Raw genomic sequence first — 22,530 nt, forward strand, 5'->3', positions numbered from 1 at the left:
ATGGTGCGTGTCACCCCACACTCGCTGCTCAGCCTCTCTGACCTCAAGGAGGGAAACTGAGGCACGGGGCAGCAGCCGGGCTGAAAGGGAGAGCCTCGTCTAGCAAAGCAAGGCAGCGTTTCCCCCAGCAACACACTGAAACCACCCGCCTCCCCCCACACCCCCTGAGGGCTTTGGGGGCTCCCCTGCCCCTCACTGCTGGGGCTCCAGCCTCCCCAAGCAGTGGGGGTAGAGCTGGGGACACTCCTCGGGGGGGAATTATATGCCACCACCCCTGTTTCCATCATCACATAGGGAGCAGGCTGGGACCCCTCTTGGCAAGGCTGCACCCCCCCACACACCCCACCGAGGGGTTGCCCCACGCCAGGCTGCGACCCCCAGGGATGGGGGAACCCATGGCAGCCCCTTCCCCCATGGTTTGCCACACTCAGCCCCGCTCCCCACGCGCTGCCTGCTCCCAGGGGCCGGGTGCTCAGCATCTCTGAGACCCCAGCACCCACCCTGACTCGTGCCAGAGCACCCTGCTTGGGGGTGGGCAGCTGCAGGGGGCAGGGCTGGGGCAGCTCTTTTTAAGGTGGAGGGTGATTGTCCTCCCTGAAGCCGGCCAGAAACACCTGGGACCGCATTTTGGGAAGGGTCCTAGGAGGCCAGGAGGGGCTCATTGCTCTGCAGGTGCCCACTGATGAGCAGCCCCTGTCCCTGCTGTGCCCTGTCCCCTCCCAGGAACGCTGGCAGGGCTGGCTCCATCCCCAGCAGGGTCTCAATCCCCGCCGACCACCACCACCACCAGCAAGTCCCAGAGAGCCCTGAAAGCCCCCAAAGCCGGGATTAAAGGGGAGCTGTGATCACGGGGGTGACAAAGCGAGAGTGGCCTCAGCCCAGCGGGCATGTCCCCATCTCAGTGGGGACCCAGGACCTCCACCAGCTCTGGCCACCCCTCCGTGAGAACAGGAAACTGAGGCCGGACTCACTGTCACGCAGGAAAGAGGTCAGCCTTCGAGGGCTAACCGCAGGGCGAGGAGGAGGAGGAGGAGGAAGGCTCCAGAGAGATGGGGAAGGACCCCCCCCCCCCCCATCCACCAGCGTGCAATCCGGCCTGGCTGCATGGGGAGACGGGATGGCCAAGCTGGGATGTGGCCAGCTCCAGGCTGGAGCACGATCGCAGCCCCCTGCCCGTCCTGTGCACCCTCACCCCCCTCCTTGGGAGCACGGCCCCATGCCGGAAACTGTGGTGGGGTGGTGAGGGGCATAATAATATCACCAGCCCCTCGCTGACACTGTCCCCGGTGGTGGAAGAGCAGCTGGGGGCCAAGGGGGGGACTGTGCAGGATCGGGCCCAGGCGGAGCTGCAGGGGGTATTTCCATCTGGGGAGGTTTTGCCTTGGAGGGGTGGCTGCCCGGCAGCTGGATTGGCATGGGGGTCCCCCTTGTGAGGGACCGCCACCGAGACCCCCTTGATCTGGGCGGTTGGGGTGCCAAAAGCTTGAGGTGCTCTCTGCAGGGTGGGTGCCCCAGCGCCCCGGACCAGGAGTCCAGACACAGGGTGCTGGGGGGCTCAGGCAGGGTGCTGGGGGGCTCAGGCAGAGTGTAGGGGTCCCAGGCAGGGTGCTGGAGGGCTCTGACATGGTGCAGGGAGTCTCAGGCAGGGTGCTGGGGGGCTCAGGCAGAGTGTAGGGGTCCCAGGCAGGGTGCTGGAGGGCTCTGACATGGTGCAGGGAGTCTCAGGCAGGGTGCTGGGGGGCTCAGGCAGGATGCTGGAGGGCTCAGGCAGGGTGCAGGGGTCCCAGGCAGGGTGTTGAGGGTCAGGTAGGGTGCAGGGAGTCTCAGGCAGGGTGCTGGGGGGCTCAGGCACGGTGCTGGGGGGCTCAAGCAGGGTGCTGGGGGGCTCAGACAGGGTGCTGGGGGGCTCAGGCAGGGTGCAGAGGGCTCAGGCTGAGTGCTGAGGGCTCAGGCAGGGTGCTGGGGGGCTCAGGCAGGGTGCAGGGAGTCTCAGGCAGGGTGCTGGGGGGCTCAGGCAGGGTGCTGGGGGGCTCAGGCAGGGTGCAGAGGGCTCAGGCTGGGTGCTGAGGGGCTCAAGCTGGGTGCTGAGGGGCTCAAGCTGGGTGCTGGGGTCTCGGGCAGGTTGCAGGGGAGGAGCCACCCCCTCTCCCAGAGCTTGCTGAATTTTGGGGATCAGTGCGACCAATGCCACATCTTGAGGTGGTCCCACCAGCAACTTCGTCTGGACAAGGAGTCAATAAGGGTCCGGTAGCTGGTGGGCTATCGGCGGCCACAGCAACTGCTTGAGCTGGCCGGGAGCTGCCCCCTGTGCTGGGGGGACAGGCGGGAGCCCCCCTGGAACAGCGTCCCGAGCTCCCTGCCATCCGCCGGGCAAGGTGGGCTGCTCGCCATCCCTCCGTGGCTCTGCCTTGCCCCTTGTCCCGGCAGAGCCACCGCGGCAGAGACCCTTGTGCCAGGCGGGCGGGTGGCTGCGGCGTGTCCTCTGCCACCAGACGGTCACCTCATTCCTGCCCCTCGCAGGGTCACTGTTTGCGACACGCTGCCCCCGTGCCACCCCCTGCCGGGGGGGGGGGGCGATGGGGTGATGCCAGGCTCTGTCTCGCGATGGGTGCAGGCAGCACCCCAGCCCAGCGTGGGCTGCCTCCGGGAGCGGAGCTGGATCCCACAGAGCCTGGTATCCCCCCGCTTAAATCCCGGCTGTGGCAGTGTCCCCCACCCCGTGCTGCTGGGGCCTGGGGACCCCCTGACACCACCCCATCCTATGCCACCTCCATGGGCAAGCGGTGGGCCCTGGCGAGCGGTGCCGGAGGGTGAACCAGCGGCCACCCTGGCTGGGCTGACTGGTACAATGAACCATTGCTGGGAGCTCTGGGAGGAAAGAGGGGGGGGGGGGGGTGAGGGGAGGGGAAGCTCTTGCTCGGCTGCGAGAGCTGCTGAAGAGACAGGGGAAACACACGCACAGGGCGCTCCCGCTCTCCCCGCGGCACCCGCCTCACCCTGCCACCCTCCTCGACACCCCAGCCCCCGGTGCTGGGAGGTTCGGGGTGCTACGGTGGCACCCCAACCTGCGGTTGCCACCGGGAGCAGCGTGGGAGCGAGGGTCCATGCGAGCCGGAGCAGGAGGGCTGACGGTAGGAGGGATGCGTGGGGCTGCACGTGGGGTGCTGGGGTGGTGGGGGGCTCTGCAATGGTGGGTGGGGGGGGTGTCTCTCAATCCCCTTGCCATGCGCTGGTGGGGGTGCTGAGAGCTGCCCCCCCACCCCTGCCATGCGTGGGGTGGCTCTGGGGGCAGGATGGGGCAGTGAGCTGTGGGGCTGGAGGGCCCCGTGCCCATCTGGGGGGCTGCTGGGGGGCTGCCACGGGACCCTGCCCTCCCTGCTCCCCCCCTGGGCAACACCAGCCTCTGCAATGAGCTGGGGGGGGGCGGTGTGGGGGGTGTGTAGGCAAGGAGGCAGGAGACCCCCTGTTCTCGCTGTCGGGGAGGCAGCAGGTCAGCGGAAGGGGGGTCAGCACGCCCGGGGTTGTGGCATGGGGAGGGCTGGGGGGCAGCCACCAGCTCCAGGTCACCCTCCCGGCACTAATCGGTGGCGACGCCGCGGCGGGGAGGCTGCGGAGACAAATGGTGCCTTCACCCGTGCTGGACCCGAGCGCTGGGGATGGGGCAGGTCACGTCACCCCGGGGGACACCGAATAATGCGGAGGGGGCGCACACCCCCCCCCCCCCCACACACACACCTGCTCCCCCCTTGCCCTGCAGTTGCCCATGGTGGGGCAGCCCAGCAAGAGCTCACAGGAGGGATGCTGGTGGCTGAGGTGTCCCCAGCCAAGGCTGGGGGCAGCGGTAGGGGGTTCAGGCCCTGGCCGGAGCGGGTGCTCCCCTGCTGCTCCCTGCAGCTCTGCCTTGTCCCTGCTCCTTGGTGTGTCCCAAGGAGGGACAGGAACTTGCCGCTTCCTGCCCTGCACAATTCCCTCCCCACCCTGCTCCTCCCGGGACATTGTATTTGGAGCCCTGGCCGGCTCCCTCCCTCCACCCCTGCAGCCCCTCGGTTCCGGGAATTGCTCTTCTTCCAGCGGAAATCCTGCTTTCCCAGCCAGCGATGGGGCTGGAAGGCTGGGGGGGGTGGGGGGTGTGTGTATTGGGGGGGAGCTGTGCTGCCTCCACCGTGAGCATCCCCTCCCAGGGTGAGGGGACACCCCTGGTGGGTGGGCTTGTGGGGGCAGATGGCTTTTTGCGGGGGTGGCAAGTCCTTCCTCTTCTACCCCTGGGGTATTGGGGCGGGGGGGGGGGGGGGGGGGGGAGGGGGCAGCACCCTGCCACCTCCTGGGGCTGGCACAGGGACGATGCGCTGGCCATGCCCACCTGGAGCACAGCTAGTTTGGGGGGGGGGGGGGCAGTAGCCCCCTTTGAACTGGGGCAGGGGAAGGGGGTGTCCCTGCAGGCATCGCCGCTGGAGAGTGCCGGGGAGCAGCACTGTGCCACCACCGTGTTGCCAACGGGCACAGCCGGTGCTTCCAGCCCCCTGCGTGCCCCAACCAGGGTGGGATGCCCCGTCGCGGGGACCCTCTTGCGGCTGTCACCCCATCTGCACGTTCCCAGCCGACATCCCATCCTGTCCCACCGCCTCTGCTGGTGTCCCCGCGTCTCGCAGTGGTCTGGAGCTGAATGCTCGTGGTGTCGATCTCTCCGGCCGCAGCAGGACCCTCCCTGTCCCTCCTCGCACCCCCTGTCTTCAGGGAACCTGTGCCCACTGGGGCCAAGCTGGGTCAGAGGCTGCTGGCTCTTCAGGGGACTTGCCAGGCACTGGGTGAACTGGGGGGACTGGAGCAGGAGCATGGCTCTACCCCAGGGCCCTGGCTCTGAGTCGCAGGGCTGGACTTGGGGCTGGGGGCAGCGGGGAAGGAGCGGGGACATGCCACCGCCTGCCACCGTGCTGGGCTGAGGAGCAGGCGACGGAGAGGCAGGATGTGTCCTCTCATCCCCTCCCGTGGTCTGTGGGGGGTCCTGGGCACCGGATGGGGACACAGCTTGGGGTCTTGTGTCCTAACGAGCCACCCAAAAGGAGGCACCTTCCCCTCCTGTGCTGCAGGTGCTTTGTGCCTCAGTTTCCCCCTCTGGGACCAGGGAGGTCCAGAGTCACAGGGTGATGGAGGAGCCCAAGAGGGCTCCGGGCTGTGCAGCAGTCTCGGTTCCTCTTCCCCCGGGGAGGCTGCGGCAGGGCAGCGAGAGCCACCGGGGTGCAGGGCCACCCACAAAAGACAGGGGGGTGCAGGGCGAGGGGGGTGGGACAAGGCACAGGGCCGGGGTGGGGTGGGGGGCACAGAATACCCAAGGGGCTGCAGCCACTGCTCAGCCCCTCTGTGGTCCCTACCCAGCCACCCCAGCTGCCACCGTCCCCAAGGCCTGGGATCCTGCCAGCCCTGAGGTTCCCCTTGGTGGCGGCCGCAGCTCCATGCTCTTCCTCCCCTTCCTCCCCCATGCCGTGCTCCCGCTGCTTCCTCCTCCCGCTGCGTAGGTGCCAGCTGGATTCCTCTGCCAGCTGCCCCTCTGCCACCTGCATGCTCCCCAGGGAGCCGTGGCATGCCTGGGTGCCAGGGACCCACCCTCAGCCTGGCAAATGCCACCCTGGCTTGTCCCCACCGCGCTGGGCACGTGACATTTCCCGCAGCCCCCGTATCTCTCCGTGCAGCTGCATCCCCCTGGGAGCCTGACCCCTCCAGCGCCGTTATCCCCCAGAGGGCAATGGAGGCAGGGGGTTTGGGGGGGATCCCCACGGGGTGCCTCAGCACTGGGGGGTGACACGCAGGGTGACACCGGGACGTCGTGCTCCAGCTCGGAGCTGGGGATGGGGCTGAACTGCCCCATGGCGTGGTGGGGCCGGGGAGCAGATGGACGGGTGACCAGGGATACGGCTGCCTCGCACCCAGCCATGCCCGGTGGGGCGGGGGGCAGCGGCAGGGGTGATGAGTTGGCCGGGTCTCAGCGCGGGGCGGGAGCTGGCAGCTTGGCCAGGACCGGTGCCGGCGAGGCCGATGCGGGAAGGGCTCGGTTGCCATCTGCTCCCAGGCTCCAAGCAGCTCCTTTTCGGGAGAGCCGGGGCCAGACGCCAGCACGCAGCCATCGGACACGGGGCCGGCTGCGTCCCCTCCCCAAGGATACCGCAAGGGGACAGTTTTCATGCCACCCTGCCCGGTTGGGAGGCAGCAGGGACCACCTCGGGGGTTAGGTGGATGCCCAGCGAAGGGCAAACATGGGAGCAGCAGCTAAACCCCACGGTGCTGCAATATCTCGGGCTCGTGCTTGCCTAGAAGATGCTCCTTGCCTGCCCGATCCCTGCCGGCACACGCCCCCGCGCTCAGCACAGAAATTCGGCAAAATGGGAAATTTCTGAGCGCGATGCCAGTAACGGGATGGGTGATTCCTGCCCCAGAGGGGACGGGGTTTGCAAGAGCTAGGGGTGTTCGTCAGCTGAAATAGCCACTTAGCGTCAGCAAAAATAAAACCCCCAGCCGGCCGAGCCCTCTCGGATTTGGCAACGCTGCCCCGTCTGCAACGGCCGTGGCCTTGCCACACTGCTGGTGTCGAAAGCGAAGGTGGAAGGGGGAGAGCCGGGCTCTTTCCACCCACACCCCCCACCCCCTCTTCGCTGAGAAAGAGGAAAGTGAATCAAAGACCGTGACGGGGGAAACCCGCCTGAAACGGCTCATCCGCCCCAAAACCTCCGTCTCCTCCTGCTCTCCGGAGCGCAGAGGGCAGGACGCGGCTGCCGGGCCGAGCATGGCTTCACGGCACCTTCCCTCTGCCAGCAGGCTGGAGCTGGGGCTTCACCGGAAAGCACAGCCCAGTCCAAACTGGCCAGACTGGTGCGGGTAGGTGGCCAGCACCCAGATGAGGTGACAGGGATGGGGACAGAAACATCTCCTTGCAGCCATGGTGGGAGAGGTCCGATTTCCTCCTCCTCCTCCGCGACACCTTCGCTGCCGAGCGCGGCCGCAGCCGGAAGAGCCTGGCCCTGACCGCAGCCAGGCGAGCAGGGCCCTTCCTCCCCCGAGACACCAGTTCCCCTGCCGAGCGGAGGGGATGGGGACGGGGACGCTTCGAGGGCTCCTTGCCACCCAGCCGGGCTCCCTCCAGCCTTGGGGCAGCCGGGGGGTCCCACCCTTGGAGGGAGGGGATCGGTTTCTGGAGGACACGGCAGAAGGAGAACCCTCGCAAGGATGTGGTTTCAGACCCTGCAGGGGTGTTGCAGCCTGTGCAGGGGTGTTTCAGCCCGTGCAGGAGTATTGCAGCCCGTGCAGGGTTCATTTAGCTCATGCAGGGGTGTTTCAACCCGTGCAGGGGTATTACAGCCCATGCAGGGGCATTGCAGCCCGTGCAGGGGTACCACAGCCTGTGCAGGGGTGTTTCAGCCCGTACAGGGGTGTTTTAGCACATGCAGGGGTGTTGCAGCCTGTGCAGGGGTGTTCTAGCTCATGCAGGGGTGTTTTAACTCATGCAGGGGTGTTTCAGCCCACGCAGGGGTGTTTCAGCCTGTGCAGGGGTGTTTCAGCTCATGCAGGGGTGTTTTAGCTCATGCAGGGGTGTTGCAGCTCATGCAGGGGTGTTTCAGCTCATGCAGGGGTGTTTTAGCTCATGCAGGGGTGTTGCAGCCCGTGCAGGGGTACCGCAGCCTGTGCAGGGGTATTTTAGCTCATGCAGGAGTGTTTCAGCCTGTGCAGGGGTCTTGCAGTCCATGCAGGATTGTTTCAGCTCATGCAGGGGTGTTGCAGCCTGCGCAGGGGTGTTTTAACTCATGCAGGGGTGTTGCAGCCTGTGCAGGGGTGTTCTAGCTCATGCAGGGGTGTTTTAGCTCATGCAGGGGTATCACAGCCCATGCAGGGGTGTTGCAGCCCATGCAGGGGTACTGCAGCCTGCGCAGGGGTGTTTTAACTCATGCAGGGGTGTTTTAGCTGATGCAGGAGTGTCACAGCCCATGCAGGGGTGTTGCCCTCTGCCTGACGCCCTCCCCGGTGCCCACAGGTGCCTCTTCCCCTCCCCGAGGTGACATGGAGCAGCTGAAGTGACCCGAGGAGCCGTCGCAGTGAGTGGAGTCGCCGTGGATGGGAGCACCCCTGGGTGCCAGGGGGGGGATGCGGGGTCCCCCTGGGCAGCACACTCCTCCTCACAGCCTGGTCCCTGCCAGCGGCGGTGCCCGCTGGGACCCTGCCGTCCCCATGTCACAGCCCAGGAACCCAGCTGGCTGTGCTGGGAGGGGTGGCAGGACCCCGCTCCTCCTGGGGCCGGCGGGGTGGTGGGCAGGGGCTCACGCGTGCACCCCGGTGCCTCCGACTGGAACCACGTGTGCGCACGCGTGTGCCCCGTGGCGCGGGGCTCACGGTCCCTTTGCCCGCAGGCCGTGCCCAGGATGGGCTGTGTGCACTGCAAAGAGAAGGGGTCCGGCAAAGGGCAGGTCGGGGGTGAGGTGGCCCCCCCCTCGCCCCCCACCTCCCAGTACAACCCCGACCCCACGCAGCCGGGCACCATCTTCACCCGCATCCCCGACTTCAACAACTTCCACGGCCCACCGGTGTCCTCGGCCCCCTGCTTCACGGGGCCGGGGGTCTTCACCTCCAACACGCTGCAAACACGGAGCGGGGGCATCACAGGTCAGCGGGGGAGCTGGGTGCTGGGGCCGGGGGGGGGGGGGAAGATCCGGCTGCACCCTTACAGGTTTTGGGGGAACCCAGGGGCTCACCGTGGTCCCCTCCATGTGCCGCAGGCGGGGGTGTGACACTCTTCATCGCCCTGTACGACTACGAGGCCAGGACGGAGGATGACCTCACCTTCCAGAAAGGGGAGAAATTCCACATCATCAACAACACGTGAGACACACCCCCCACCCCCGGACGCCCTGGCACCCCATGGGTGCCCCCACGCCACCCTGTGCCACGGGTACCTCCCACAGGACCCAGGCTGGGGACTTAAGCTTTGCCTCGGCTCCGTTGCTGGGTACCTGTAAGAGAGCCAGGGCCACACGTGTCATGAGTTGGGCAGCCTCAGCAGGGACGGGTGCCCTCCGCGGCGGGGGAGAGCGGGCTTTGGGGAGGTGCGGGGAGGGGAGGTGCGGGGCAGTCAGGTCTGTCTGTCTGTCCTTCCTCACTCTGTTTCTCTTTCCCCAGGGAGGGTGACTGGTGGGAGGCCAGGTCGCTGAGTTCGGGCACCACGGGCTACATCCCCAGCAACTACGTGGCCCCTGTGGACTCTATCCAGGCAGAAGAGTGAGTACAGGGAGGGGGGGGGGGACAAGGATGGAGGCAGACCCCCAACCCCACCAGCCTTGGGCTCAGGTGTCCTGGCACCTCTGCCAAGCCCCTCGGCGGTGCCCTCCCGGCGCTGAGCCCGGCCCCGCCGCAGGTGGTACTTTGGGAAGATCGGGCGCAAGGATGCGGAGCGGCAGCTCCTGTGCCACAGCAACTGCAGGGGCACCTTCCTCATCCGGGAGAGCGAGACCACGAAAGGTACGGGGACAGGGACGGGGACAGCGGGGGGGGCTGCACCCCACGTCCTTCCCTGACCCACCCGGACCTGCCCCCCCAACGTAGGTGCCTACTCCCTCTCCATCCGGGACTGGGATGAGGCCAAGGGAGACCACGTGAAGCATTATAAGATTCGGAAACTGGACAACGGGGGCTACTACATCACCACCCGCGCCCAGTTTGACACCGTCCAGCAGCTGGTCCAGCACTATATAGGTAGGGTGGGATGGGGGGGGGCACAGAGGGGTGGTGTGGAGGGAGGATGGGGAGGGGTAGGGCAAGCCCAGGAGACCCTTTGAGTGGAGAGAGCCAGCTGGGCTAACTGGGTTTAACTGGAGAAGGAGGGGGCTGTTCTGGTGGTGGCATGAGGAGACCCCCTGAGGGTCCCCCCTCTTCCGTATCCCCGGCGCAGGGAGCACCCGGTCTCTCCAGAGAAGGTAAATTGCCCCTGGGTCTGGGTGGGAATCAGCCACTCAGGGGGGATTGGGGCTCTGGCCCACCCTGAGGGGGTGCAGGGCTGTCCCTGGGGGTGGCGGAGGGCGGGGTGCACCCCATTTATATGTGTGCCTGTTAGCGGGGGGGGGACTGGACCATGCAGGAGCGTGGGCGATGCCTGGGGTAGCGAGTAGGGGCAAAGGGCTGATGGCGGGGGGGGGGGGTGTCTGTGCCCAGGCTGATGCTTGTCCCCCCCCCGCCCCGTGCCACCCCGGTGCCGCAGAGCGGGCGGCCGGGCTGTGCTGTCGCCTGGCCCTGCCGTGCCACAAGGGAACGCCCAAGCTGGCCGACCTCTCGGTCAAAACCAAAGACGTGTGGGAGATCCCCCGCGAGTCCCTCCAGCTCCTCAAGAAATTGGGCAACGGGCAGTTCGGGGAAGTGTGGATGGGTACGGCCCGGCGGGCAAGCCGGGGCGAACAGCGAGGATGGGGGGTGACAGGGGTACCCCCAGGCCTGGCACACCCACACACACCCCCCCCCCCCCCAGGGAAGGGGTCCTGCCTGCTGGGACAGGCTGCGCCACCCCAATTTGCCAGCATGGGGAAATGTCCCATGTCCTGCTCTGGGGTCACAACGGGTACCCCAGGATGCCCCCAACGATGTCCCTGCATGGGCGAGCAGCCCCCGCCCCAGTTTCAGATGGGACCATAAGCAGGAGACGAGACCAGGCCGGGGGGGTTCCCTCTTTGTCATCCTCTTCCTCCGGCGCCCCGCGCTCCCCCCGCTCGGCATGCATGCTGCATTCATCCCATCGCACCCCCTCCCTCCCTCCTCCCCTCCCTGCACCCCCCCACCCCCCCCCCTGCAGAGAATAACGACGGGTTGTGCCATCTGCTAACCCGGGCGTGCCCTGCTATGAAGCCCCAGACCTTGGGATTAGCTAAGGATGCCTGGGAGATAGTGCGGGAATCCATCAGCCTCGACAAGAAACTCGGCATGGGATGTTTCGGAGACGTGTGGATGGGTAAGGCTGGCCCAGCTGGCCAGGGCAGGGGGGTGGGCGTGGGGGGGCAGGAGCGGTCCCGTCCTGCCCTGGCAAGCAGCATCGCGGGGTGCCAGGAGGTACCCGCCGCTGTGGGGGAGATGGCAGCTTGGCACAGGCTTCCCCATGGAGGACTGGGGAGTGGGGTAAGGTCGGGATTAGAAGAGCTCACGGGTGCCTTGTCCCCATGCCATGGGGTGAGGGGGACTCCTTGTTCCTGGGTGGAGTATGGTGGTATCACGTCCCTTCCTTGCCCTGCCCTGATGTCCTTGCTCCATGCATCCCTCCCTCCATCCATCCGTGCAAGCATGCACCCCTCCATCCACGCACCCCTCCATCCACGCACCGCTCCATCCATCCCAGCCCTGCCCAGGGGCTGCCTGTCCCTTGGGCTTGCCGTGACCCCATGTCCCCCGGGGCCCAGGCACGTGGAACGGCACCACGAAGGTGGCGGTGAAGACGCTGAAGCCGGGCACTATGTCACCCGAGGCCTTCCTGGAGGAGGCTCAGATCATGAAGCGGCTGCGGCACGACAAGCTGGTGCAGCTCTACGCCGTGGTGTCCGAGGAGCCCATCTACATCGTCACCGAGTTCATGAGCCAGGGTGAGCGGGTGCCACTACCCAACAGACCCCCTCCCCACCTTCAGCTTTTCTTCCCCCCCAGCTTTTCTGCAAACCTCCCCCCTGCCTGGGCATGGCCGGGGTGGGCAGGGCTGGGAGCTCGCAGGAGAGGGCACCCTTGGGTGGGCACGGCTGGTTCTCGGGCGCTTTGACTCGCCCCCTCTGCCTGCAGGCAGCTTGTTGGATTTCCTAAAGGACGGGGACGGCCGCTACTTGAAGCTACCCCAGCTGGTGGACATGGCTGCCCAGGTACCGGGGAGGCTGGCACGGGGTGAGGGAGCCCCCTAGGAGGTACATCCAGGGGGTTCTCACTGCTTCCCCCCACCCAGATCGCGGCGGGCATGGCCTACATCGAGCGGATGAACTACATCCACCGGGACCTCCGGGCTGCCAACATCCTGGTGGGCGACAACCTGGTGTGCAAGATCGCTGACTTCGGCCTCGCTCGCCTCATCGAGGACAACGAGTACACGGCGCGCCAGGGTGAGCCGGCTTGGTGCCCCGCTGCTGTGGGGACCGCTGCCCCGTCCCCTCCCTCCTGCCTCCCACCCTGGGCCCGGGGATGGTCACCCCCAATGCCGGGTGCCCTGGGTGGTGGGTGTCCTGGGTGATGGGTACCCCCGGGGATGGGTACTCCAGGGGATGGGTACTCCAGGGGATGGGAACCCCAGGGGATGGGTAGCCTGGGTGATAGGTACCCCGAGTGATGGGTGGTACCCCAGTTGATGGGTGGTACCCCAGTTGATGGGTACTCCAGGTGTGGGGTGCCCCCAGTGCAGGTTGCCCTGGGTGCTGGGTACCCCTAGAGCTGGGTGCATCCCCCTAGAGCTGGGTGCATCACGTGCATGACTCGGATGCAGGTGTCCCCGGTGCATGGTGTCGCCGTGCAGGGTGCCATGGGCGCAGGACGCCCTCGGTACAGGGTGCTCCAGGTGCAGGGTGCCTCGGGTGCGAGATGCCCCTAGTGCAGGGTGTCCCCAATACTGGGTGTCCCAGGGGTGGGGTGCCCCAGGGGTGGGTGCAGCGGGGTGCCCAGGCCACAACTCACCTGCCTCCCCTTGCAGGTGCCAAGTTCCCCATCAAGTGGACGGCCCCGGAGGCCGCGCTTTTTGGGAAGTTCACCATCAAGTCGGACGTCTGGTCCTTCGGCGTCCTCCTGACCGAGCTGGTGACCAAAGGCCGGGTGCCCTACCCAGGTACGACCCCACCAGAGCAGCGGGCGCCCTTGGGGTGAGCTGGGCGGCAAACGGGGCAGGGGCGGACCCTCCCCAGCCCTGCCACCAGCAAGGTTTGCGCTGTGCCTCAGTTTCCCCAGCAGAGAGCCCAGCGCTAAGCTAACCACAAGGCAATGCTGCTGCGTCCCGTGTCGTGCCTCACTTTCCCCACTGGTTTGTCCCGTGGGGGTACTGGTGGCTGAGCGGGGGCGGGTCCTTGTCACGCAGGGATGAACAACCGGGAGGTGCTGGAGCGGGTGGAGCGAGGCTACCGCATGCAGTGCCCGGGCAACTGTCCCCCGTCCCTGCACGAGGTGATGGTGCAGTGCTGGAAGCGGGAGCCCGAGGAGCGTCCCACCTTCGAGTACCTCCAGTCCTTCCTCGAGGACTACTTCACCGCCACCGAGCCCCAGTACCAGCCGGGGGACAACCAGTGACCCAGATGGCACCCCCTCAGCCAGGCTCCGGGGTGGCTTTTGGGCAAATCTCCCCCTTTTTGCAGGGGGGGGGGTGTGTTTCTCCTTTTGCCTGTGCCTATGCCACCCCCTAAATACCTGTCGGGGGGTGCTCGGGATGCTCCAGGGAGGACAGGGGGCTTTGCACAAGGATTTTGGACTCAGAGAGGGGGCAAAGCTGTGGCCCCCCAACCCAGCCCCCCTTTCCCCCCCTCTCCTCATTGCCTTCACTCCCAGCTTTGAACCGGAGAAGTGCTTTGGCTGGGGGGAGGAAGGCGGGGTACTGCACTGTGCCCCCCCAGACACCCCGAGCCCCGCAGCAGCCTCAGGGTGGTGGTGGGGGGGTCTCCCCAAGCCAACCCCCATCTCCTCTCCCCCACCTCAGCTCTGTGCACCTGGCGGGGGGTTCAACCCCCCAAATCCTGGTCCTCACCTGGGGATGGTCACCTCAAACACCCTCCCCCCCCTTTTTATATTGTCTTTAATTTATAAGATTTTATACCCCTCACCTCAGCAGCCGTCTCACCCCCAGGTATCCCTGTATTTGGGGGGGGATCCCCTCGTCTCCCACCCCCCTTTTAATCTCCTTTCCTTACAGCAGAGCCAAATCCTGAAAGCCATAAACCTCTGCTTGCACTTGGGGGGGGGGGGGGAACAAGGGGTCCTGGGGGGGGGGGACCAGGGGTCCAAGCTGGGGGAGAGGGGCAGCAGCTCTGCCCCAGGGGCTGTTTCCCACTGCCCCATGTGGGGCAGAAGAGGGGTACGGGATGGGGTCACCCCCATGGCTCTCGGGGTGGGGGGGGTGTCCTTGCTTACAGCAAGCATTAACGGGGGCTGGTGGGGGGACTCGGGGTGCAATGTGAATGTGATGGCCCTGGAGGGGGGGGGGATATGCCACCCTACCGGCTGGCTCCTGGGGGCCGGCTGCCCCCCCTGGCACCCCCTTTTCTGGGTGCTTGTAGTCTCAGGCTTCGCCCCAGCCCTGCTCCCCATGGGCAGGAGCCCCCCCTGCACCCATGGGGCAGGGCTGTGGGTGGGCAGTGCCATCTAGGGCGGGGGGTGAGGGCATGGGAGGGGAGGGATTTGTTGTTTTTTGGGTTTTTTTTAAATCCAGTCTGTAAATAGAGAGAAATAAAACCTTTCTAACAAGCTGCGGGGCGGGGAGGGGGGGAGCCTGGGTCCTTCTGCCCCCCCTCTGAGTGAGAGGGGCTGCCCCAGTTGGGGACAAACACTGGGCAGGGGGGTAGGGTGGGTTGGGTGGGTTGACTAGAGCTGGGGGGACAACCCTGGATTGTAAGACTGGGGGGGAGCACCCATCCCCACCCAGGGGGGCTCCCACTTTGAGCCAAGCCAGGCCTGAGGGCTGTATCCTCACCCCCTCCAGCCCCAGGGAGGCTGGGGGGGGCGGGGGGGAGGGCCACTTCCATGGAGGAGAGCAGAGAAAGACCCCCCCCTACCCCCCCTTAACACACACACACACCCCCCGGGCCATTTGGGGCTGTAGCACCAGCTCCCCTTGTAAATAAAAGCCTGGAAAAGCGAAATTTGGGGTTGCAAAGCTGCCCCCATGCAGCACCCCACAGCCCCCCCCCCCCCAGCAGCCAGCATCCCCACGGAGGGGACAGTCCCCTCCTGCCAGCTCCCAAGCGTGTGTGTTAATGAGGTAGCAGCCTGGGTTTAATTGGGGGGGGGGGGTGGGGTGTCCATGGGCAGTGTCTGGCCGGGGGAGGGGGGCTGCTGGCCCCCTCCTCTGTGTAAGAGCAGAGGTAGCGGGGGGGGGGGGGTGTCTTGTTCTTGGAGGCTGGGGAGGAAGAGGTTAATTTTCCTTGCAGCTTGGCCTCCCCAGCAGGGCCCAGCTGTGGCCAGCTAATGAATTCCCCAGCACTGGTGGGAAGGGGGGACTGGCCCTGGCCCCATCCAGGAGGGGGGGGGGCGGGGGGGGCTCCGGCTGGAGGAGGAGGAGGCCTCGGGCAGGTGGGGAGGGGGGGCACGGGGCCAATGGCAGCGGGTTTGGGGACATGCCAGGGGGCTTGGGGGACATGCCACCGTCCCTGGCCACCTCCCCAGCTCCTGCTTCACCCCAGCACCTACAAGGGCTGCAGATCCCAGGGAAGAGGGACAAATCCCAGGGAAGAGGGACACATCCCAGGGAAGAGGGACACATCTCGGGGAAGAGGGACACATCTCGGGGAAGAGGGACAAATCCCAGGGAAGAGAGACACATCCCAGGGAAGAGAGACAAATCCCAGGGAAGAGGGACAAATCCCAGGGAAGAGAGACACATCCCAAGGAACAGGGACGTGCAGCAGAGCAGGGCTGGATGCGGCCACCCCCCCCACCCCCCCCTTTTTCCCTATCCCAGGGAAAAAAATCCCTCTGGGAAGGGCCAGGCTTGGCCAGGCTTGGCTGGGCAGCGTGGCACAATGCCCGGCACTGGGGGGGGGGTGGGGGGGAGCCAGGGGAGGAGAGCAGATTGCGTGGCACCGCCAGCCGAGGCGAAGAGCCGCTTGGCACCGGACCGAAACGGGCAGAGCCCCGGTGCCAGATTGCAGCCACCGGCTCCGGCCACCCCATGCCTGGAGCTGGGCACCCACGGGCACGCAGGCGTGGGGGGGACGCGGGGGGACGTGGGGCACCCCACGGGCATGGCGGTGGCTCCGTCACCCGCCTCCGGTGGTTTTAGGGCTTGGGGCTGTGGCACCCCCCCGGCCCAGGGCTGCCTGCTCTGTCCACCCGGCTGCCCCCCTGCCCCCCCGCTTCGTATCGCCCCCTTGCACACGCGTGTGCTCAGTGCACACGCACGCTGCCCGTCCTGCGTGTGCCCACGCGTGCACTCGTCGCCCGCAGCTCCCTGCACGCCTGGGCACACGCAGGCACCCCCTAATATTCAGTGCGCGCACCCGGCACCCCAAAACCACTCCCCCTTCGTGTGGGGGGCACACGTCTCGCCCACGCAGTGTGTCCCTCGTCCCCAGGCCCACAGGGACAGGAGTGCTGTCCCTCTCCAGCCCCGTGCGGGGGGCAGAGCCCTCCAGTTTGGGGGAGGAGGGGGGAGCACCCCAGTACAACCCCTGCTCTCCAAGCTGGGCGCAGCACTGCTCGGTGAAACGAAGGTGTGTTGGGGTGGTCCCTGTCCCCCTTGTCCCCCCTGGCACCGATGCTGGGCAGGGTCCATCCTGGAGGGCTTCCACGGAGGTTTCACAGAGCAGAGCTGGTTCGGGGGGGCCCATGGGGACCCCAATCTTGCGGCTGGGAGTGGGGCAGGCAGCATGCTGGCCCCGGGGAGGAGATGGATGCGGCTGCACCGCCGTGGTGGGCACCTGGGCTGGAAAGCGGAGGTGGGTGGGAGGAGGGAGCAGTTGGGGAGGAAGGCTCACCATCGCCTTCGCTGCGCCCACAGGCAGCCCCTCCATCCGGGGTGGGATGGTCTGACGGGTGCTGCCGGACTTGATCTGCCAGCCCCATCTCGATCCCTGACCTGGCAGTTCCCACCAGTGCAAAATTCACTTAAAAAGGAATAAAAATGTAAATCCTGGGGGCCTGGCCTGGTGTGGAGGGGCAGGCTGGCGATGCGGGGGCCCTGCTTTCACCTCCCCACAGCCCGGGCCAGATCCTGCCCTCCTAACTGGAAACGATGCCACACACACCCCACCCCCCCACCCCATGTCCCCAGCTCAGGACCCCGGTCCCCAACGCCGGTGACAGGAGTGGGTCAGGGCCGAGCCAGAGGGTTTGTGCTGGCCGTGCCGTGCCCCGGGGACCCGCATGGATTTGGCCACGTGCTTTTAAATGCAGTTGTTGCCGCAGCCATCCCTGCGGGACCGTGGTCGTGTCACCGTAGCCTGTCCCCAATTTTCCCCTTTGGTGTCATGGATGTGAAAGCTCTTGGGGACAGAGAGCGGGGTCCAAGGTTGCAGGGACCTGTGCGAAGGGGCTGAAGGGAGCGACCCCCATCGTGGCCTCTGTCTTTCTGTCCTTCCCTCCCTCCTCTTCCCCCGTGGGTGCCCCGAGGCAGGGGCGAAGGGGTTAAAGGGTTTCACCCTGGGGTGACCGCAGGCTGGGCAGGGGAGGGGGCATCGATTTTATGTTAATGCTGGGCTGCATCGACCGGGGAAGGAGGGATGGCTGCTGGGGGGCACAGCTACCCGCCCGCTCCCGGGGTCACCCTCTGCAGAGCCCCCACAGCTCCCAGCAGCCCAGGGCAGGGTTGACCCTGGGGTGCCTCCAGCCAGGAGTGACGGGGAAAGAGGCTGCGACCCCCACCCCAAAAGGTGCTGCAGGGCTAATTTTTGCTCCGGAGCTTGGGTTGGATTCTTGAAGGGAACACGGCTGTGGGTGCTGGGGAGAGGGGCAAAGCTCAGCATCCAGACCTGGGGGGGCACTGGCCCCTTCCCCTCCCGGCTGAGCGGGTCCCTGCAGCATCGCAGGCAGCGCCGCAGAGCTGAGCCCTGCCTGCAGCAGCTTCTGGAGAGGAGGCAAAAGCAGCTCAGCATCACCTCCCCTGCCCTCGCCCTGCCTGCAGCCGAGGCCCGAATCCAGCGTGAGGCTGCAGCGTCAGGTCCCCCACCCTGATCCTCCCCAGGACCCCCACCCCCATCATGCCCAGACCTGCCTTTCCTTGCTCCTGCCTGCAAACCCTGCCCGCTCCTGCCCAGCCCACGCGGTCCCGCTCCGGCTGGCTGCTCTGCCCGCGTCGTGCCAGCCTCGGTCCGTGCGAGCGCGGCGGGAGCTGGTGGCCGGGGGGGGGGGGGGGGGTGGGTGTTTCTGGAGCGAACGTGCCCACCCGGTGCCAAGCGTGTGGTGGGCGCAGGTGTGAGACCACTGCAGATGGCCGGCGCTGCAGACCCTGGCACGAGGGAGCCGTGGCACTGCCACCCTCCCCCGGGGTGTGTGTGGGGGGGTCCCTTCACCCGGAGCTGCTACCGTGGGCTCCCTCGTGAGCGGGAAGGAGCCAACCCCACCCAAAACGAGCCGGGAAACCGGGTCGGTCCCCTTTGGCCCGAGCTCCCCAGGGACTGGCAGAGCTTGCAGAGTGCCTGGGTCATGGAATGGAGCCTCATCCCCTCAGCAGTGGTGGCCAGACAACAGTGGAAAATGGCCAAAAATGTGGTGTTAGGCTCGACCAGGCTTGGGACTGCTGGTTCAGACCTGCAGGGAATGTGTCCCCAAAGGGGAAACTGAGGCACAGAGGGATTTATCTGCAGTCACCCAGCAGCTCAGCACCAGTCACTGGGAGGGGACATTTTTTTCCGTGAAAAAAACAACTGACATTTGGGAAGAGCCACGCACCGGCCGCAGCAGCGTCCATAAACAGCAACTGGGGAGCAGCAGGATCTGGGGGATGGAGGTTTCTTGGGCAAAGCAAGGCGTGGGGACGGTCGGGTCACAAGGCAGGCACACGCAGATGGGGAGGAGGCACAGCGGGAGCCTCGTTCCGTCCAGGGCACGGTGCTGCTCAGGGCTGCTCAGAAATGGTTGCATCGGAGAGAAATCTGGCATGGTTTTGCTGCTGCTCCTGGGCAGCACGGAGCTGGAATTCAGGGATGGATGGGTCTCTTCTGCTGCAGTTACATTCACCAAGGCAAAAGCTGGCTGGTCCCAGTCCTCCGTAGACGCTGGAGGGGGAGGATCCCCCCCAAATCCAGCTGGGGTCTCGGGACCACGCTGTCCACCAAGGCAGGTCCCGCATCCCAGAGATGCATCAAACACCTTTCACTGTCCCCCTCGCTCCCCTGTGCCCGTGCGCCCCAGCTCTCCCTCCCCCCTGCCCCCCAGCACACCGCTGCCTCCAAACCCCCTGTTCCCACCCTGGAGAGCTGGTGGCTTTTGGGGGTGCCGACTGCCATCACGACCCAGCCAAGCCAAGCCGAGCTTTCGGGGGACAAACCCAGGCGGGTCACCCGCTGGCTTGATCCTGGCAAGGGTGATGGCGAGCGGGGCCTTCGCCCACCCTGGGTTTGGGGTGCTGGGGGGGGTGTAGGTGGGTTGGACACCCAAGGGTAGCCGCCCGCGGGATGCAGGGACACGGGCTGAGAGCCGGGGACAGCGGTGGCCCCGGCTCGGCAAAGCTGCCACTAGATGGTAGCGTAAGTCCACGCCAACGCTGCTGACACAGCACTTGGCTGGGAGAAGGGACAGGGTACCCGGGTGACCCGGGTGGCCCTGGGGACCCGCCTCCGCCACCCACCTCCCCAGGTAAAAAGAGATACCAGCGGGGCTGAGCACCCGCGGAGTTGTGACATGGGTGCCATGGGCACGGCTCCCCTGCCCCAACGCCCCCAATGCCACGGCCGGGAGCCACCCGTGCTCGCCGGCAGCTCTCCGCACCGGGGAGGAGGAGAGGACCCCGCTCCCAAATCCATCACCTCCCTCTCCCCATCTCCACCCCAAACCACCGAGCTGGGGACGACCGTGGGGCACAAGCCTGACTTGAGGGGGGGGGGGGGACACAAACCCAAGCCTGGGGACGAGAAGGGTGACCTACAAGGCACGCAGCTCAGCGTGGAGGTGCTGGGCACCCATGAGAGCCTGGCAGGGCCGAAGGGCGAGTGTCCCTCTGCAGGGACCACGCTGCAAAGTGCCTCTTTGCTCCTCATCCCTGCTCCCGGCCCTGCCGAGGGCTCCATGCCAGACTGATATATATATTTTATGATAACTATAGAGATGCACTTCAAACCTGACAAAGGACTTTGACAGTTTTAAGCATCTCTTTGATTAATACATGACCTTTTAATGCTTCGGATTAAATTAATAAATCTTTTACATTCTAACCCATTCTGCTTGCAATGTAATGTTTTTTGCACGACCTCCTTGTCTCCCTGCCCGTGCAAGACAGCTGACCCGTCCCTCCGTCCCGCTCCCCCGGCGCGCACGCAGGTACAGCAACACGCAGCCTTGCAATATTCATGGGGCGCAAAGCCCTGCAAGGCGAGAAGGGAGGGATCCTCCTCGTGTTTTTTTGAACCGTGCCCTAAAAATAGCAAGAAAATTCAAAGCTGACATTCAGGGCGAGGGGACGAGGAAGCCTGCAAAGTTGCTCACTCAGCCACCAGCAATTGCAGCGATCCTGTCTGCGTGTGCAGATTCCTCTGCTGACCGGGCTGGAGCTCAGGCCTCCTCTCCGCATCGCTTCCAGGAACGATGCAAACCGGTCCCCGTCCTTCTCCGGGGTGCGCAGAGTCCAGCGGGTCCCCGATCCATCCCGCTGGGGTGCACGGAGCCCCCCAGACAGAGCTGGTGGCTTTTCGGGTGCAATAGTTTCCCGCTGGAAGACAACTCTCAGCTTGACCCCAGTTCATCCCAGTCCGGTAGCGAAGCTGGGGTGCCCAGCGTGTATCCTGAGGACAGAGTCGCTCCTGGCTGCCTGTTGATCCAGAAAACACGCATCCAACCCCAACCTGCACCAGGCAGGCGAGGTGGAGGGCGGCTGTAAAGCCAGGTGCTGTGTCTCTCCCTGCACCCATGTGTTATTTCATCGATGACTCACGTGTTATTAGCAGCCAAGCAATATTCCCAATTCCCTGGAGTTAACCCTTCACTCGTCACTCACAAAAACACAATGTCATAACAAACATCAGTGGGATTATCTGCTTTAATTATATTGTATCTACCCGGGAACGTTAATACCGGCGGAGATTTGAAGGGAAGGTGTTGGGGAGATGCTCGACGGAACCACACGGGGTGTTCAGGGAGCTGGAGGAGCCACCGCTGTCCCAAAGCACCCTTGGTCACCACCTGCCATCCCCTCTGGGACAGAGGGAGAACACACCACCACCTTACCCTAAAGAACGGAGGGGGTGACCAAACAGTTCCCAGGCCCCAGACAGCGCAAAATTAATCCAAAGTGCGGAAAAAAGCAGGAAAAAAAAAAAAAAAAAAAAAAAAGGGGGTGCTGAGTGTCCCTAAGCTGCATCCTCGGGTTTGCCCACCCCCCCGGGATTGCCCCCCCCCCCCCCAAAGTATCCCCCTCCCCCAAAGTATCCCCCTCCCCAAGCAGCGCGCAACGGAGGCGCGCCCGTTTGCGCCCCTCCCTGCGCGCATCGCCGCGACGGGGAGGAGAAAGAGGGGCGGAGGGGGAGGAAGGAGGGGAAAAAAGAAAAAAAAAAAAAAGAGAGAGGAAAAAAAAAAAAAAGGTGGTGGTGGAAAGGGAGGAGGAGGGGGGGGGAAAGGAAGGACTACAAGGCCCGGCATGCCCCGGCGGTGCTGCACGGCTCCCCGGGGTGCCGGATGCTGGCCGTGCCGCTGACAGCGGAGCGAACCGGAGCCGCGGTCCCCGCCGCGTACGGAGAAGGAGAGAAGGGGCAGGGCGCGCCTCGCCGCCGGCTCCGCTCCCCCCTTCTTTTATCCCAGCCCCCACAAAGCCGGGAGCGGCAGAAGGCAAGAGCGAGGGAGGAGGTGGAGGAGGAGGAGGAGGAGGAGGAGGAGAAGGAGGAGGAGGAGGAGGAGGAGGAGGAGGAGGAGGGAGGAGGAGGAGGAAGGGGGGAGGCAGCGGCAAGCCAGGGCTCTGCTGCGCTGTGTCTTTCTTTGCTTTCCGCAGGCGGCGAGCGGCGGAGGCGCAGAGGGGAGGTCGGTTCCCCTCCGCCTCCCGCTCCGCTGCCTTTTGTGTGTGTGAGAGGCGAAGGGGGGGGGGGGGGGGGGGAGAGGAGGAAAAAAAAAAAAAAAAAAAAAAAGGGGGGAAAAAAAAAAGCTAAGCGGTAGAGGGGAGAGAAAAACCCGGAAAAAAAAAAAATAGAGGGGTGGAGGGAAAGGGAGGGGGGGAGAGGGAAGGAGGAAAGCGGAGAGGAAAGAGCAGGCAGGGGACGGAGGAGGGGGCGGGCTGGCAGGAGCGGAGTTGCCTGGGGAGAATGTGAGCAGGAGGCGCTGGAAATGCTCTCGTTGAAGGTGGCGAGCGGTGCCGAAGGCTCCGGGACTCCCGTGGCCGGTCAGGAGGTAGCCCCGTCGGACGGCAGGAGCCTCCCCAAACGGGAGGGTTCCGAGGGGCTCGGAGCGCAGCAGCCGGTGGGTGAGTAACAGGGGACATCTATATCCCTCCCCCCCCCCTCCCTCCCGCCGCCTTTGTGTGGGGCTGGGAGGTGGTGGTGGGGTTGGGGGGGGGGGGGGGAGGACACACGGGACACCCCCTTCGGGCAGAGCGAGAGGGAGGAGGAGGAGGGGGGGGGGGGGAAGGAGGCGGTGTGTGTGTGTGTGTGTGTGTCCCCCGCGCCGTCCCCTCCGCTGAAGTTGCGCGGCGAGTTGGTGCCAAATTGCAGA

The 22,530-nt window shown here is 65.7% G+C and overlaps 2 protein-coding genes across 4 annotated transcripts in view; both read left to right on the forward strand.

Moving 5' to 3' along the window:
- Positions 1 to 8,402: 8,402 nt before the first annotated feature.
- Positions 8,403 to 13,263, forward strand: FGR (FGR proto-oncogene, Src family tyrosine kinase). Of its 2 annotated transcripts, XM_086480203.1 has the most exons (12): positions 8,403 to 8,643; positions 8,757 to 8,859; positions 9,157 to 9,255; positions 9,392 to 9,495; positions 9,580 to 9,729; positions 10,232 to 10,396; positions 10,817 to 10,972; positions 11,415 to 11,594; positions 11,785 to 11,861; positions 11,942 to 12,095; positions 12,677 to 12,808; positions 13,055 to 13,263. In XM_086480203.1, the coding sequence occupies exons 1-12, from the start codon at positions 8,403 to 8,405 to the stop codon at positions 13,261 to 13,263; spliced, it is 1,770 nt and encodes a 589-aa protein (XP_086336329.1). The 2 variants fall into 2 exon arrangements, with proteins under 2 accessions (XP_086336329.1, XP_086336330.1); XM_086480204.1 differs by lacking the exon at positions 10,817 to 10,972.
- Positions 13,264 to 21,507: 8,244 nt separating this feature from the next.
- AHDC1 (AT-hook DNA binding motif containing 1) overlaps positions 21,508 to 22,530 on the forward strand; it is a 46,554-nt gene continuing 45,531 nt past the window's right edge. The window contains exons 1-2 of one of the 2 annotated variants that reach the window (XM_086480254.1): positions 21,508 to 21,657; positions 22,162 to 22,282. In XM_086480254.1, the coding sequence (XP_086336380.1) occupies positions 21,508 to 21,657; positions 22,162 to 22,282 (271 nt within the window). Of the gene's footprint in view, positions 21,658 to 22,146; positions 22,283 to 22,530 lie in introns of those variants that run through there. The other variant, XM_086480256.1, reaches the window with a different exon arrangement.

Source organism: Leptosomus discolor, chromosome Z (genome assembly GCF_034619465.1).
Source record: "Leptosomus discolor isolate bLepDis1 chromosome Z, bLepDis1.hap2, whole genome shotgun sequence".
Taxonomy (NCBI): domain Eukaryota; kingdom Metazoa; phylum Chordata; class Aves; order Leptosomiformes; family Leptosomidae; genus Leptosomus; species Leptosomus discolor.